Source organism: Nematolebias whitei, chromosome 12 (genome assembly GCF_014905685.2).
Source record: "Nematolebias whitei isolate Nwh7 chromosome 12, NemWhi1, whole genome shotgun sequence".
Classification (NCBI taxonomy): Eukaryota; Metazoa; Chordata; class Actinopteri; order Cyprinodontiformes; family Rivulidae; genus Nematolebias; species Nematolebias whitei.
The window spans coordinates 7,149,081-7,165,396 of record NC_056509.1 but is presented as its reverse complement, the minus strand read 5'-3'; the positions used below and the strand labels follow the sequence as shown (position 1 = coordinate 7,165,396).

At 45.3% G+C, this 16,316-nt stretch overlaps 1 protein-coding gene across 1 annotated transcript in view; it reads left to right on the top strand.

Annotated features, from left to right (window-relative positions):
• ints9 (integrator complex subunit 9) overlaps positions 1-16,316 on the top strand; it is a 37,650-nt gene that overhangs the window by 9,615 nt on the left and 11,719 nt on the right. Inside the window, exons 6-11 of the mRNA XM_037685253.1 lie at positions 3,526-3,612; positions 4,365-4,485; positions 4,872-5,006; positions 5,110-5,221; positions 5,303-5,483; positions 5,580-5,640. Coding sequence (XP_037541181.1) covers positions 3,526-3,612; positions 4,365-4,485; positions 4,872-5,006; positions 5,110-5,221; positions 5,303-5,483; positions 5,580-5,640 — 697 coding nt within the window. The remainder of the gene's footprint in view (positions 1-3,525; positions 3,613-4,364; positions 4,486-4,871; positions 5,007-5,109; positions 5,222-5,302; positions 5,484-5,579; positions 5,641-16,316) is intronic.

Sequence of the window (16,316 nt, the reverse complement as noted above, 5' to 3'; positions counted from 1 at the left end):
TGAGACCTGATTTCAACAAAGAAAGATGACAACAATGGACAACAGCAACAACAATAAACAGTTATATAAAAAAAAAAAAGCATACTACAGTTTTTTTTTTCTTTTTTTTTTTAACAAATAGGATGGCTAAAAGGAAAAGGTAACAAAACAACAACAACAACAAAAAAACAGCTAGATTCCAAGACAAATGTAGAAAACTAACAACAGGAACATGTCGGCATTGGACCCTGCCAGGAGTCCAACAGATTCTTAAAGACACTTAGAGAGGTCAAGGTCGAGAGCTTCAAATCTTTTTGTAAGATATTCCAGGAAACAGGAGCGGAGTAGGAGAAGGCCCTTTTGCCTACTTCAGTCCTCATTGAGGGAACACTGCAGGTAATAATGTCTTGAGAGCGCACGCTGTAGCTGCACTCACGCAGAGACATGTAGGAGGAGATGTATGAAGGCAGCAGACCAAGAAGTGATTTAAAGATGAAAATATACCAGTGAGAGAGTCTGTGTGAAGTTAATGGTGACCAGTTAACCAGTGAATACTGGGTGCAGTGGTGGGTACGATAATCACAGCCAGTTATGAATCTTAGTGCACCATGATAGACAGCATCCAACATCTGCAGGGTTCTTGTAGGAGCGCTCATGTAAATAATATCACCATAATCAATTGAGGAAAGGAAAGTCACAGATACAAGGCGTTTTCTAGCATTCAGAGTTAGACAGGATCTGTTTCTGAAAAAGAAACCCAGTTTAACTTTCAGTTTCTTTACCAAGTTTTCCACATGGAGCTTAAAAGAAAGATGTGAGTCGACCAAGATACCCAAATATTTATAGGAATCAACAAACTCAATGGGGACACCATTTGAGGATAAAATCAGAGGAAGAACTGCTGGGACCAACTTCCTATTTGAAAAAAGCATCCCTTTGTTTTTTTCAGCATTTAGGACAAGTTTGAGGTGAAACAAATCAGTCTGGATGATGTTAAATGCAGATTTCAAAAGCTGGAAAGCCTTAGCAACAGTTTTAGCTCGACATTAAACAACTGTGTCGTCAGCATAGAAATGTATGGATGCATTAGGGATGTTTTTACCTACATTATGTATGTAGATTGTAAAGAGGGTGGGTCCTAAGACTGAGCCTTGTGGTACACCATTGTTGAATGTTAAATAACTGGAGGAAGTACCATTATGTTGAACACATTGCCTCCGGTCTGAAAGATAGTTAGAGAACCAACCAATGGTGTGATCTGAGAAACCAATTTCTGAGAGTTTATGACACAAGATGTTCTGATCCACAGTGTCAAAAGCTTTAGACAGGTCTAAGAAAAGTGCAGCACAATAATCCTTAGCATCCAGTGCTTCAACAACGTCATTAAGAACCTTCAGAGAAGCAGTGGTTGTGCTGTGTTGTTTCCTGAAACCAGATTGATGTGGAGGTAAGATGTTAAATGAGTCCAGGTAATTTTTGATTTGACAGTTTATCAGTTTTTCTAGAACCTTGGCTAAAATGCAGAGTTTAGAGATTGGTTGATAGTTGTTCAGTGAGGTGGGGTCACCTCCCTCCAGCAAAGGAAGAACAAAGGCTGTTTTCCAAGTGTCTGGGATAGAGTTTTGTCTTATGGAGAGATTGAAGATGTGGGTCACAGGGACTGTGATGATATGAGCAGCCAGCCTTAAGAAATAAGGTGGAAGTTCATCTGGACCTGCAGATTTTTTAGGATCAAGATCTTTTAACAGTTTATTGACCTCACTGACTGAGAATGGAGAAAAAGAGAAGCTGTGATTAACTGAGGATTGACTTGTAGGAGGGATTTGATGTGTAGAAGTTTGGTTATTAAGTGAAGTGGCTGATCTTCCATTAGTAACTGTGTCAAATAAAGAACCAGAAGCAACAAAATGTTTGTTGAGACAGTTCAGGATCTCGTGCTTATTTGACACAGGAACAGAGTTAACGAGAAGTTGTGATGGGAGGTCAGATGATTGGGGGGTGTCTGAGAGAGATTTGATAGTTTTCCAGAATCTGTTAGGGTCATTTAGATGTTTGGAGGTCTGAGATAAGAAATAGTTGCGTTTTGCTGCTTTGACAGCAGTTGTACATTTATTCCTCATCTGTCGAAAACTCAACCAATCAGTGTCTGAGTCAGATTTTCTCGCTGCAGCCCAAAGATGATCTCTCCTGTGCAGGAGATCAGCTAGCTCTGGAGTAAACCAGGGGCTGTCTCGTCCCTTTATTCTGAACTGACGAAAAGGAGCATGTAAGTTCAGGAAATAAATGAAATTATTATGGAAATGGTTCCAAGCAGAGTTCACGTCATCATTTAACAGAATACGATGCCAGTCAAAGTGAGACAGATCCCAGAGGAATGACTGTTCACAAAAATGTTTCAGATCCCTTTTTTTAATTAATCTGGGCTTAGAAGGTGGAAGTTTAATATCTCTCAAAGCAGCTGTCACACAATGATCACTCAAAAGATCAGCGAATACACCTGTAAGATTTTGAATTCTATTCTGGATTTGACAGGGAGTCAATGGAGAGAAGCTAAAACTGGAGAAATATGATCTCTCCCACTAACTCCAGTTAAGACTCTGGCAGCAGCATTTTGGATCAACTGAAGACATTTTAAAGAAGTATTTGGACACCCAGATAATAAACCATTGCAATAGTCCAGTCTAGATGTGACAAATGCATGGACCAGTTTTTCTGCATCATCTTTAGATCAGATGTTTCTAATGTTAGTGATATTACGCAGATGGAAGAAGGCAGTTCTAGTAACGTTTTTAATGTGGGGGTTAAAAGACATGTCCTGATCAAAAATAACACCAAGATTTTTAACATTAGAGCTGGAGGACAGATTAATGCATCTAAGGAGGGAGAAACACTGAAAAATTAATTCCTAAGGTGCTCAGGTCCAAAAACCAAAACCTCAGTTTTGTCTGTGTTCAACAGGAGAAAATTAAGGGTCATCCAGGTTTTTATGTCTTTAAGACATGCTTGTAGTCTAAGTAGCTGATTGGATTCATGGGGTTTAATGGACAAATATAATTGTGTGTCATCAGCATAACAATGAAAATTTATCCCATGCTGTTTAATAACTTTACCTAATGGAAGCATATACAAAATAAAGAGTATTTGTCTAAGCACTGAACCCTGAGGAACTCCATGACTAACTTTGGTGTGTGAAGAAGATTTATTATTTTATATTTACAAACTGGAATTTGGCAGATAGATATGATTTAAACCATTTTAGAGCTGTTCCTGTAATCCCAATATCATATTCAAGCCTCTGTAGTAAAATATTGTGATCAACTGTATCAAATGCAGCACTGAGGTCTAACAGGACCAGTAGAGACACAAGTCCATTGTCTGAGGCCATGAGAATATCATTAGTTACTTTCGAGCACATCCTGGTTGCTGTAAAAGGCTCTGTGAATAAATGGTTGATTTAATAGTTTGCATCCTTTGAACTTTTGATTTAGAAGATCTATAACTTTCAATCTGTCCTCCTTGATCTCAGATTACACTTTGTTTCCTCAGACTGCTGATGGAGGAGCTGGTGAACTTCATGGAGAGGGTTCCTAAAGCCCAGTCTGCCACCTGCTGGAAGAACAAGGAGATACAGAGGTTGGTCAGTCCATCCATCATCTTTACTCACTTCTACCTGTCTGGGACACTGGAGCCCATATCTAGCAGTCACTGTGCAAGAGGCAGGGGACACCTGGACAGGTCCAAGTCCATCACAGGGACACATAGAGACAAACTAGACAAACAACCATTCACTCTCTCACCTAGGAACAATTTAGAGTTACCAGTCAGTCTAACATGCATGCTTTTGGTCTGTGGGAGGAAACCGGAGTACCCGGAGAAAACACACAGAGAGAGCATGCAGACTCCACCCAGAAAGGCCCCTGGACTGGGATTTTGATCTGCGACCTGAGAGGCAACAGCTCTGCCCACTGAGCCATCGTGCCGCCCACATAATGAGTCCAGTTTCTTCATTCACCTTCATAAAACCAGAAAAAAACATTTAGAAATAAGTGAAATGTCCAAACGTTAATGGAAGTTTTCACTTTCGAAGCGTCAGGGCGTCACAGTTTCTCCTCCTCACCTCAGAAACCGAGTCACTGCAGCAAAAACTGTTTTGAACTAGGAGACTGGAAAACATTCAGCTGGTGAAATGTCAAATGTTGTCACAGTCTGAAATCTTTACTGACTGAGGTTTCTTTTTAATCTGTGGTGCCAAGTTTTTATTTTTGTAGAGTTCTGAACTTGATTGTGTCCCAAACATACTCAGTCCATCGTTTCAAAATAACTTTATTGTTACATTGTATCTTTGTTTTCCCGTCCAACACAATTTGACATGTTTGTTGTCCCAGGCTGCTGCCGGGCTCGCTGAAGGACGCGCTGGACGTGTGCACGTGGAGACGATGCTACAGTCTGCAGGAGGTCAACTCAGCCCTCAGCAGAGTGCAGCTTGTGGGTTATTCTCAGAAAGTGGTGAGGACAACTTTGTTACCAGATGTTTTGGCACTGTTGGTGGTTCCTCCGCTGACAAACTGATGTGCACGGCTTACAACGTGCACATCTCACATGGTTCTAATGGGAAAAAAGTTTGAGTTCAGATGTTTTCAGCTGGAGATAAATGTGGAAAGCTGAAAACGGCACAGACTCATGTCTGGCTACCGCCCTGCGTCGGTCGGGGGCCCTCGGGGGCCACCGCCCTGCATATTTAGATGTTTCACTGCTTGAGCACACCTTGACCTGAATGGATGAATGGATGGCAGCTTCTGCAGGGGTTGAAGACCTGCTAACATGTGGAGCAGTGGCCCCTGAGGACCTCTGCTCCACATGTTCTCTTCACAATGAATCCACGTGTTCTTCAGGAGCTGTTTGGAGCCGTACAGGTCTCCCCGTTGAGCTCGGGTTACTCGTTGGGCAGCTCCAACTGGATCATCCAGTCGTATCATGAGAAGGTGTCCTACGTGTCCGGTTCGTCCCTCCTCACCACACACCCACAGGTAGCAGCTCTGTTCACATGCATTCTCACAAAGTTGATGGCGAGCTCCAACAGGTTCTGTTCAGGTTCCAGGTTCCATTAAATTCTTGTCTTTTTCCTCCCAGCCGATGGATCAGAGCTCGCTGAAGAACAGCGATGTTCTCATCCTGACAGGCCTCACACAGATCCCCACTGCTAACCCAGACGGCATGCTGGGAGAGTTCTGCAGCAACCTGGGTGGGTGGAGACGTTCCAAGTACACTCTTCTCCACACGTTGATCCACGTTCACTGATTGTCATTTTCTGGTTTATGTGCAGCCATGACGATACGAGCAGGAGGCAACGTGTTGGTGCCGTGTTACTCCTCAGGGGTGATCTACGACCTGCTGGAGTGTCTGTATCAGTTCATCGAGAGCGCCAGCCTGGGCACCACGCCCTTCTACTTCATCTCACCTGTAGCCAACAGCTCGCTGGAGTTCTCTCAGATCTTTGCAGAGTGGTGAGAAGTCCTAAGCTTCTGTCCTGTAGTCCAGTTGCCACCATGGAAAACTGTGATCAGAGTTGTCATTTTTCTTTTTTGTCTATACCTTCTTAGGCTTTGTCATAATAAACAGACGAAGGTGTATCTTCCTGAGCCTCCTTTCCCTCATGCAGAGGTAAGTCCTGCTGCAGTCTGAGGAGCAGTTCCAGACAAAGCTGGACACGCTGCTTGTTTGCTCAAAGATGGGCTTTAACTTTAGGTTTGACAAAACTTCAACTACCAAAAATAAATAAATTCATGTGGCCGAGACTTGAAACCATGAATCTCTGCCAAAATGTACACACACACACACTTTACGACTTCTCAGTTTTCTTTACCTTTTTTTATTTCGGCTGCTCCCTCCTTCAGGGGTCGCCACAGCGAACTAAGTCACGCGAAGTCTTGGTGATTGTTTTTACTCTGGATGTCCTTCCTGACACAACCACAGACCACCGAGCTACCACAGCCCTCTGTGTGGAGCAGAGAGCTGCTGTCTAGGGCATCCAGGGGAACAGATGGTGGGGGTTAAGAGCCTTGCTCAAGGGCCCAGAATAGGGCAAATAAGAGTGGAGACAGGTGTGGGTGTTTCACCTATCCCACCTACATTTTGATGTTGTCGGTACCGGGAGTTGAACCGGTGATCTTCCGATCATAGTCTCACCTTGCGCCACCACTCCCCATTTTTATTCAAGCAAATAATGTAAAGAATTAAATTTGAAGGCATATTTTGAATGTGTAGAAGTTATAAACAACATCTAACCTGTTGTAGATAGTGTTTTGAATGACCAGTTTAGAGAAAGGGTTAAATTTTTAAGAAACTGTATTTGATGACGTCATAGATCTCAAGATACAAAAATAAATAAATAAATAAAACCACAAAAAAAGGTAATTATTTACAAAAAGACCATCAAAACATTGTATATTATGCTCCTACCATTTATCATACTGCAAATAAGTCACAGGAAAAACTAAACTATTATTTATTATTATTAAACTGCAAACGTGAAGAAACATGCAGCACGTCAAAAACAAAACTTAACGGGGGGGGGGGAGGGGGGCGACCACCCCGCACCACCGCCAGCTGTGGTGCGCATTAAGTTTAATTTTAGAGATTAATATGTTTATAGATTTTTTTAATAGGTTTAGAGATTAATATTTTTTGCTTTTTGTTTGTGAAGCAAGGTCAGAGGAAGCTGGTTCTGGTTCTGTGGATTGGACCTGGTGTTACACCATACTCTGTGACCTGCAACAGTGCAACACCGCCCCCTACGGTCATACGGTGGTCACATAATATGACGTCACTACGGCTACTCGACGTTACATTTTTAACCTCGATAGATGTCCTAGCAATCGATGTGTAGATTACTCGAGTACTCTGTTAATGCCCTAGTTGATAGCGCTTTGTTTGAAAACAAGTGAAAATGTTGTCAAAGAAGAAGTTGTGCCGGGATGGAGCAAGTCCCCGTATCAGTTGATAGCGCTTTGTTTGAGAGTATTTTTGATCATTGTGCCGATTCTCTTTCGAGTCCTGGCATTCTTAAACAAAACAGTCAGTTTCACGTTACGTGCTCACTTCACAGAACTGTTATGAGGAAAGCAGCAGCAGCTAGCTGTAGCACTTCCGGTGCACATCCGGCAGGAATGTCCTTGTATTTTTGCTGAAATAGCCGTGTAAAGTGAAAGTGACTGCAGTGAAATGTTGAAAAGTCGAGCTGGTTTAGGCAGATCTCCTCTTTAGAAGTGGCTCCGCTTGAATCGTATCGACGAGCTACAAAACAATTTCCCAAAAATAGCTTTATAGACATTTATAAAACTTTCACCGCTCTTTATGCAAACTCTAATATTTAAATCTTTACTCCGCCATCTATTTCATATACTGTAATCCTCGGACTGCAGAATACACCTGTCTCTACACCGTACATAAATAAGACGCTCCAGTTATTTAGCCACGGGCATCCACCGTTCATCATCAGGAACTGTGCCCAACCAGCTCCGACATGATGTGCAGCTTTCTTGTTGTAGTACAAGAACCAGCCACCGGAGAGCTGTTGTTTCTATCCCGGAGCCCGGTCCGACCCGGATTCGGGCCAGGCCATAACAATGTGCTTAATATTCGAGTTGGTGTCTGGCTTGTTATTGCATCAGGGACATGCACGGCTGATGATCCAATTATATGCCAGCATGGCTTGCCATACTCCACCTGCTATACGCGACCATTTCACCACGCGCTGACAAATGTTTCTTTATTTAAATGCCTGGTGCCTGTAATAACAGAAATAAAATGGTTAAATCATATTTGAATTTTTTGTGTATATTTATTTATATGTAAATTAGATGGGCATTTGATATCGCAATATATTGATCGCAGACTTGTGATTCGAATAGAATCGAAACTGTATCGTGACAGACTTTGTGATATTGAGAAAAATGGTATTGTCATACAAACAAATCAATATAATATCATATCGTGGTAAAGCTGGTGATTTACACCCCTATTGGCTTGAATACCAGCAATTACAGTACATGTTTTTATTTTTGGTAGAAAGTTTAGAGCCCCAAGTGTCCTGGAACTGCTACAGCTAGCTGCTGCTGCAGCTGTTTTTGCTTGTAAATAACCCGAGAAATCTGTAAAATGTACATTAGGGTTATGAAACGGTCACTATGGTCTCATTTGGACTAGCCATCAACTCATCTGTCCTGTCAGAAATAAACAGTTTCTCCAATTTGTTAAAAAAAAAAGTATCTACAGCAGGTAAGATAATTTTTCATAAGCTTTTCTATGAACACCACTTCAAATTGGTTGAACTATCCCAGTCTAAAGAAATGTCTCAACTCGTACTTGATGTTTATCACCTGCAAGACTCTGGGAGTAAACGTTGGTTACGTACTGTAACCCCAGATTCTATGAGTATAGTTGTAGCCCTTTAAGAGCTGTCGCTTAGTGGGTTTTATCCCATCATGTAGGGCTGAGTACCGAACCGAGGTTCTTTTATGGCACCGACCGAACTGCACCGGTCGGTGTATGTATTGAAACGTCACTCTTCTTTCGGTGTCAAGTTTCGGTATTGGCTGTAACGTGTCATGTGGTTTCAGCATGCAGGCAGGCAAAACACCAGACATATGACAAACAGACTACACCCAGATTACATCCAGAGCTGTATAGAGCTGCCGTACCTAATCTATGTATACTGTAATGTATGTCTATGGTGCTGGTGACACCCTCAGACGGGTTCACGTGCGCAGCGCATGTTGTCGAACGGCTTCGACAACACGTGAGCAGAAAGTTGCTCCGTGTTTTTCTGCAAGGAGAGAAGAGTTCATTAGCCTCCCCCCTCCTCCTCTCAGCATTAGTCAGCCTGTGAGTAGAGCCTGAACGTCCTGATTCATTATCTCCACGACCGGGCTCTTCATCAAAGAACTCCGAGGACGTCTCTGTTTCTGTGCTTCAGCTGGTGAGTTACGTTTGTTAGCGTAACTGCAGCTTAACATGTACATCGCGGTGAAATAAACTATGATCCACGTAACGCTAACTTTAAGATATTAGTGTGTAAATTTATTTTAGCTACGTGGCTAGCTAAACTCAGAAGCTAACTAAAGATTGACAGTAACATAAATCTTAGCTTGTAAAACTGCTCATCCATCCAGTCAGCTGCTTAAACAGTTCACCTAATGTTCACTGTTTATGTTAATGTTCTCCTCACAGGAGCCTCTGACCCTGATGTGAGGACAAAAGAAAAGTGAGGTGGGGGCCACAGGACAGTCAGACTTTGTTGTTAAAAGTTTGCTGCTTTTTCTACAGTGGAGCTTCATGGTGGAGGTAAATAAACTGTAAAGGATTTTGTTGACCAGTTGAGCTTTTATCTCTCAGCCTAGATAATATTTTTTTAAGTAATAATAACACAACCATGTTATTGTTGATGTTTTGTTCTAATGTCAATTAGGGAGATGATCAGAGCCCTAAACCCCAGAGAATCACAGAAGATTCAGGCAGAGACACAGAGGTGCAGATGTCTGCATCATCCCTACCTCAGTGAATCCAGTGACCTGCTGGTGGAATGTGAAGGACAATATGTCAGTGCTATCAAACTTGACAACCAGGTATCTGTATGTGCAACAAGCATCATCTACAGCCTCAGAGGGAACACTTTCTACTGCTGGAGACGCCATCAGCCAGGAGTGGGCTTGTTTGTGTCCACAGAAAGAAGACATGTTGATTTTTCTGAAGAAAAACTGTGAAGTGAAAAGGTCCTCAGTGTGTAGCAGTGAGCATTAGACACTGACGTGTCACTGGTTTGTAACTGTCTTTTGACCTGGAAATTATTTGTTTGTTTTTATGTAAGAAAATTGCTTGGAATAGAAAAATACCAAGTTAAAAAATAAAAGTCACAATTTGTACTGTAATGTGTAACGTAATTTTATTCTTGTTAGAATTAATAGTAATTACAAAATTGGTACCGAAAAAAGAACCGTCCAGGAACCGACACCGAAGGGAAGGTACCGACACCGGTACCGATACCAATTTTTTTAGAAAGGTACCCAGCCCTACCGTCATGCAAAGCATCGCACTGAAAAAAATTAGTCATGCCCACCTGTTGTGTGGGCCCACCCGGTCCGTATAAATTACGTTAAGAGCGGGTAATCGGCTCCCAAATAGCTTTTTCTTCAGCCATTTAGGAGCCAGTGAGGCCCGACGCTTAAAGGGCTACGCCTATACTCATAGAATCTGGGGTTACAGTACGTAACCAATGTTCTATTTTGTATAGGCGTCGCCCATTAAGAGCTGTTGCTTAGTGGGTTAAGGGTGAAGCAGATGTAGTCCTCGCCTCACTGGGTCCATTCGAACACCATATGAAGCGGCAGCTTGCCCAAAAATGTCTTGTCACTCAGCTCTCCATGTGCGTAATTACGCGTTGCGTAATTATGCGTACCATGCACAGACGCATGCTGTGTAGTTATGCATTCTGAGTGCACGAACGCCCCGGAAACGCTTTCAACGGGGAAAGGAAGATGCTTTAAAAAGGCAGTGAACCAAACAGATTCACGGCTGATCAATATGAACAGATTGATAATAAGTGAACTGATTATTAATCAAATGAACTGATTGGTAACAATAGTCATGAACCGATTAATAACCATAGAACAAGAACAACAGTCACAACTTGTGACTGATAACAACATCTCCCACTGTAAATGCATGCAGTCAGATGTGAGTTTAAATGAGGTTCCATGAAACAACAATATTCATTCTGTTAAAGCACTAAGGACAGAATGTGTCATGGAACAAACCATCACATCACGTAGATAAAAGCGAATAAATTAACAGGGTGTTGACCACCTGGCCGCAGTGCAAATATCCTGCATTGTCATACCATTATGCAAAGCAGTCGAAGATGCGATACCCCTGGTCAAGTGCACCCTGAGGCAGGAGGCTCTAAATCTGATGCTCTGTAGGCTTCAGAAATGGCCTCACACAGCCAGTGTGACAGGCGCTGGGTGGATAACGGGCGACGTGTGACAGGCGCTGGGTGGATAACGGGCGACGTGTGACAGGCGCTGGGTGGATAACGGGTGACCCGCAGATGCATCTCTATAATGCACAAACAAATGTTGGGTCTGACGCATTGCGACCATGCGCGCTATGTAACACGTCAACGCCCGCACAGGACAGAGAAGATGAAAAGATGCTTCTTCTTCTGATTAGTGGGGGGGAGGGAAAAAACCCTCCAGCGATATTGCGCTTAATTTAAAAGAGCTTGTGATGTTTTTAGGCATGAAGGCTGGGTTAGGTCTCAGATCAGCTGAGCTGCCGTCAGCCTGACTTCTGGGACATGGCGGAGCGACGTAGAGGGCAGATAAATCACTCACCCTCTTAGCGGATGTTAAAGCCAGCAGCAGGGCTGTTTTAATAGACAAGAATTTAATTGGAACCTGATTCAGTAGCTCAAATGGAGCTTTGATCAGGGCTCGCAGAACCAGCGTTAAATCCCACTGTGGAGCAAGTGTGCGTGAAACAGGCCTGCGTCTCTGTACAACCTTTTAAAAAACGCTTCCTCAGCGGATGATTAAAAGCTGTTCTGTCCCCGAAACCTTCGTGACAGGGAGAGATTGCTGCAGCGTACGTTTTAATCGTGCTGAACGCCAGATTTCTGTCTATCAGCTGCTGCAGAAAGGACAGCACGCTACCTAGTGGACATGAAGTAGCCTCCACCTTTCTCCGTACAGCAGTGCTGAAAAGCTGTCCACTTTGATGTGTACAGCACTGTGGTAGATGCAGCACATGAATCCTGGATCGTATGCACTACATCTTGAGAGAGACCCATCCTCTTTATGCAGATCCACTCAGCGGCCAGACCCAAAGGTGCTGGCCTATTTCTGGGTAACTCCTGATCGCTCCTCCCGCCTGGAGGAGAGCATCCTCCATCCATGGCAGTTTCCACGGGTGCCCCGATAACCGGTGTCGTAGAACTGGGAACCATGGGGCGTTCATGCTCGGGAGCCACCAGGAGAGCTGTCAGTCTCTCCTCCTGAACTCGGTTCAGAAACCGTGATATCAGAGGGAGTGGGGGGAATGCGTAAAGAAGCATTTTGGGCCACAGGTTGTGAGCAAACGCATCCACCCCTAGCGGTGGTTTGTCCCGCGGGCTCAGTGAGAACCATAGTTGACTTTGAGCGTTCTCTCGTGTTGCAAACAGGTCCACAGCCGCTTTGCTAAATTTCTGCCACGTCTGAGCCATCAGCTGGATGGAGGGTCCAGTCCCCATGACGCGAACCGTCCCTGGACATCACATCTGCCCCCTGTTTAGAACACTGGTGATGGAGAGCAGATTTTGGTGTGCCCAGCACAGCAGCTGTCTCACAATGTGTAACATTTGGGCTGAGCGCGCACCCCCCTTAGCAATCACTTGCTATCTGTGTGAGTCAACACATGATGATTCCGCACCACAGAGGCAAAGTGTTGAATCACATTCAAAACCCCTGACACTCCAAAAACATTTATATGAGTTGCTGTGTGGGGTGGCCACAGCGCCCCCACTGCTCGAGAAATGCATGTGCCTCTGTGAAGTCTGACACGTGTGATGTAAGTCTGCTGACGGAATCAGCTGTTATCACTCTGCCGGTTTCACGTGAGTTGCACTGCTGCCACCTGTCTGGAAAAACGGGTCAGCATCAACAGATGTCCAGATAAAGCAGAATTCTCCTCCCTGCTCTGTGTGGCGGCTGAAATTGTTGTCTCACGGTTCAAAATTAACAAATCTAATATGAATCTCATCCTTCCGGTCCGTTTGGGACCAGGAAGCGACGAGAGTGGAACCCTGTGTTTTCCTCTCCTTCTGGGACCCTGGAAACTACATTTTAATCAGAATTTCCTGAGCTTCTGCGAGGGGGAACGAGACCTGTTCTAGAGATGACTGAAAACGTCTCTAGAGTTCCTCCGAACGGGGGTTTGAGCTGTACTGCAGCGTGAATCCCCTGCTGATAAACGGTTCATCCATCTATCTGGAGCGCACGCTCGCTGACACTCCGCGTAACGTTCGGGAAGCGGGCACGCGTTTATGCTGCGTCACGTTATTTACGGACGCCAATCACCGCCGTCATGTGTGTCTCACTCAGACTGCGGGCTCACATCCGTGCTGATGTGAGCTGGCGTGCGCTGAGCATGCGGAACCGGTTTAGGACTGTCGCGGGTGCGCGGCGTTCCTATGCCGCGCACAGGCTGCTGGCTCACATCTGTGTTGATGTGAGCTGGCGTGCGCTAAGGGAAGGTGCGCGCGCTCCAAGCAGGCGGAACCGGTTTAGGACTGCCACGGGTGTGCGGTGTTCCTATGCTGCGTACAGGCTGCGGGCTCACACCAATGCTGATGTGAGCTGGCGTGCGCTGAGGGAAGGTGGGAAGGTCGGGAACCCTGGAAATTACCTCTTTTACCAGAAGTTCCTGGACTTCTGCATTTAGGGATGAGACCTGGTCTAGTGATGACAGAACCGTCTCTAAAACTCCTCCGAACGGAGGGGGTTGAGCTGCAAATTGTAGCATATAACTCCTGCTGATCAGCCATCTGTCTAGAGAGCATGTCCGCTGCCACTCCGCGTAACGTTCGTGGAGTGGGCACGTGTTTATGTGGTGCGTCATGTTTCTTACGGACGTCAGCCAGTTACAGCCTCGACCGCCGTCATGTGTCGCGGAAGTGTGCTCCGCTTGACCCAAGGCGAGGCTTTCTCGAAAGGGCTCTGAGCGCGCTTCTGTGCCTCACTCAGGCTGCGGGTTCACATTCATGTCGATGTGAACCGGCGTGTGTTGAGGAGAGGTGTGCGCGCCTTCATTAACGCGGCACTGTTTGGGTGAAAGCTGCCAGCGCCGTGGGAGCGCGCGTTTGACACCGCTGCGGTGAGAAGCGTGCAGCTCCTGCTGAGAGCGAGGTTTCCCACTGGACTCGTTCTGCGGTCTCACATTCATGCTGATGCGAGCCGGTGTGTGCTGGAGAGAGGTGTGTGCGCCTTCATCAATGCAGCGCCGTTTGGGTGAAGGCTGCCAGCGTCACGGGAGCGCGCGTTTGACTCCGCTGCGGTAAAAAGCGTGCAGCTCGGGCTGAGAGCGAGTTATCCCACTGGACTCGTTCAGCGGACCACATTCACTTTCGACTGCTGTGTCATGCGAGCGTCTCATGTTTATCTTTGAGCTGCGGTGATTTTGAAAAACCTGTTTTAGGACACCTGCTCATTTGTGTGGAGGATGTGTGAGGGGAAGCCGCTGTGAGATCATTCGAACTGACAGACAGGCTGAATCAGACACTTTAATCTTTGAATGATGTTTGTGTTTTATTTCAAAACTCCTGTCATCATTGCACAATCACCTCCCCGCAAGGAGTCATTCCTGAATCTTCTCCCCCGTGAGCCCTGCAGTTGTTGTCCCAGGACGCCGCCTGTTGGCGATCTCTGGGAAACGCTGAACCGCTGGTTGCCGGCTGTTCTCTGACGGGCGGGGCTGGCGTCGGAGTGGAGCGGGAGGACGCTGCTGCAGCTGTGGAACGTCTCTGTTTGCTGCCTTTAGCCACGACGAGCCTTCCAGCGGGCCGGGGGCTGGATGAGGCATGCGGCTTGGTCAGATGGCGCACAGTCTCCAACACCTCCGGCTTTTTCTATTTCTCAAGCATGTCCTTGAAACTGGCTCCGAACAGCACGTCCGCTTCTCCGACAGGGAGGGGGGACAGCAGACGAGGCACACGGGTTGAGGGTGACGTCAGACGCCCTGCAGAGGGAGCTCTTGTCTCCTCAGGCAGGTCTGTCCCTCCGGCCTCTGAGAAGTTGTACGTCAGCGGCGCAACGTATTGGTCGCTGCAGCCCCCTGGAACGCATACTGGTGAGCTCGGTTGGAGAGCGACGTCACCGTCTGGTCATGCCTCCCTGGAGACGCAGGACCAACCTGGACATCTTTGCTCCGAGAGCCTCCTCCACGCATTCGCTCAGCCCCCCCTCTTTCCGACACTACGCTCTCCAAGAGGGAGTGAGCAGCGGGGGCTGCTGCTGACGTCGCCTGTCCCGGAGGAACCATTCGATTCGCTCCGAGAGTCGGCAATGAAAGGAAAAATAAAAGATGGCGTCGTCCAGCATGTAGTGATTCGCCACTGAGAAATATTCCTCGGCACTTACCTTGAAACAAGACTGCTCGTCTACTTCTCCTCGGGGAGGAGAACTCACCGGGATGGCTGGAGGTTGGCGTGGCGGGACCACAGGCAGCCTTAACAAAGGTTGTGCTGGTCAGGCTGGACAACTTCCCTTCTTCGTTCTTCTGACAGTGCTATTAGCTTGCTGAAGAAAAATGGGAGCCGATTACCCGTTCTTAACGTAATTTATATGGACCGGGTGGGGCCCACACAACAGGTGACCTTGGACTAAATTTTTTTCAGTGCGATGCTTTGCATGACGGGATATAACCCACTAAGCGACAGCTCTTGAAGGGCGAAGCCTATACGAAATAGAACTTGACCTTTTTTCGCATCATCCGTTTTTTTTTTTTTACAGTTTTGGTTTCAGAGGACATTTTGAAAAAAGTAAGAGAACTTTGCTTTAGCCTTTAGTTAACATGGCAGCAGCACAGTGAGTTGACTTTACTGCAAAATGTTTTCTTTCACACCCAAACAGCTAAAAAGTCGTGCTTGAAATGCCCTGAGTGTTCAGAAATTCTGTTTGTGCTTTATAAAGTCATTTATATTCTGAACTCTTAAATCCTACCAACAGGAAGTTGATTAACTTTAGGAACCTTTCCCACAGGAAGTTGATAAACTTTAGAAACCTTACCCACAGGAAGTTGATTAACTTTATAAACCTTACCCGCATGAAGTTGATTAACTTTAGAAACCTTACCCACAGGAAGTTGATTAACTTTAGAAACCTTACCCACAGGAAGTTGATTAACTTTAGAAACCTTACCCACAGGAAGTTGATTAACTTTAGAAACCTTACCCACAGAAAATTGATTAACTTTAGAAACCTTAACCACTGGAAGTTGATTAACTTTAGAAACCTTATCCACAGGAAGTTGATTAACTTCAGAAACCTTACCCACAGAAAATTTATTAACTTTAGAAACCTTACCCGCATGAAGTTGATAAACTTTAGAGACCTTACCAGCATGAAGTTGAACAACTTTAGAAACCTTACCCACAGGAAGTTAATTAACTTTAGAGACCTTACCCACAGGAAGTTGATTAACTTTAGAAGCCTTAACCACACGAAGTTGATTAATTTTAGAGACCTTATCAACAGGAAATTGATTAACTTTAGAAACCTTACCCGCATGAAGTTGATTAACTTTAG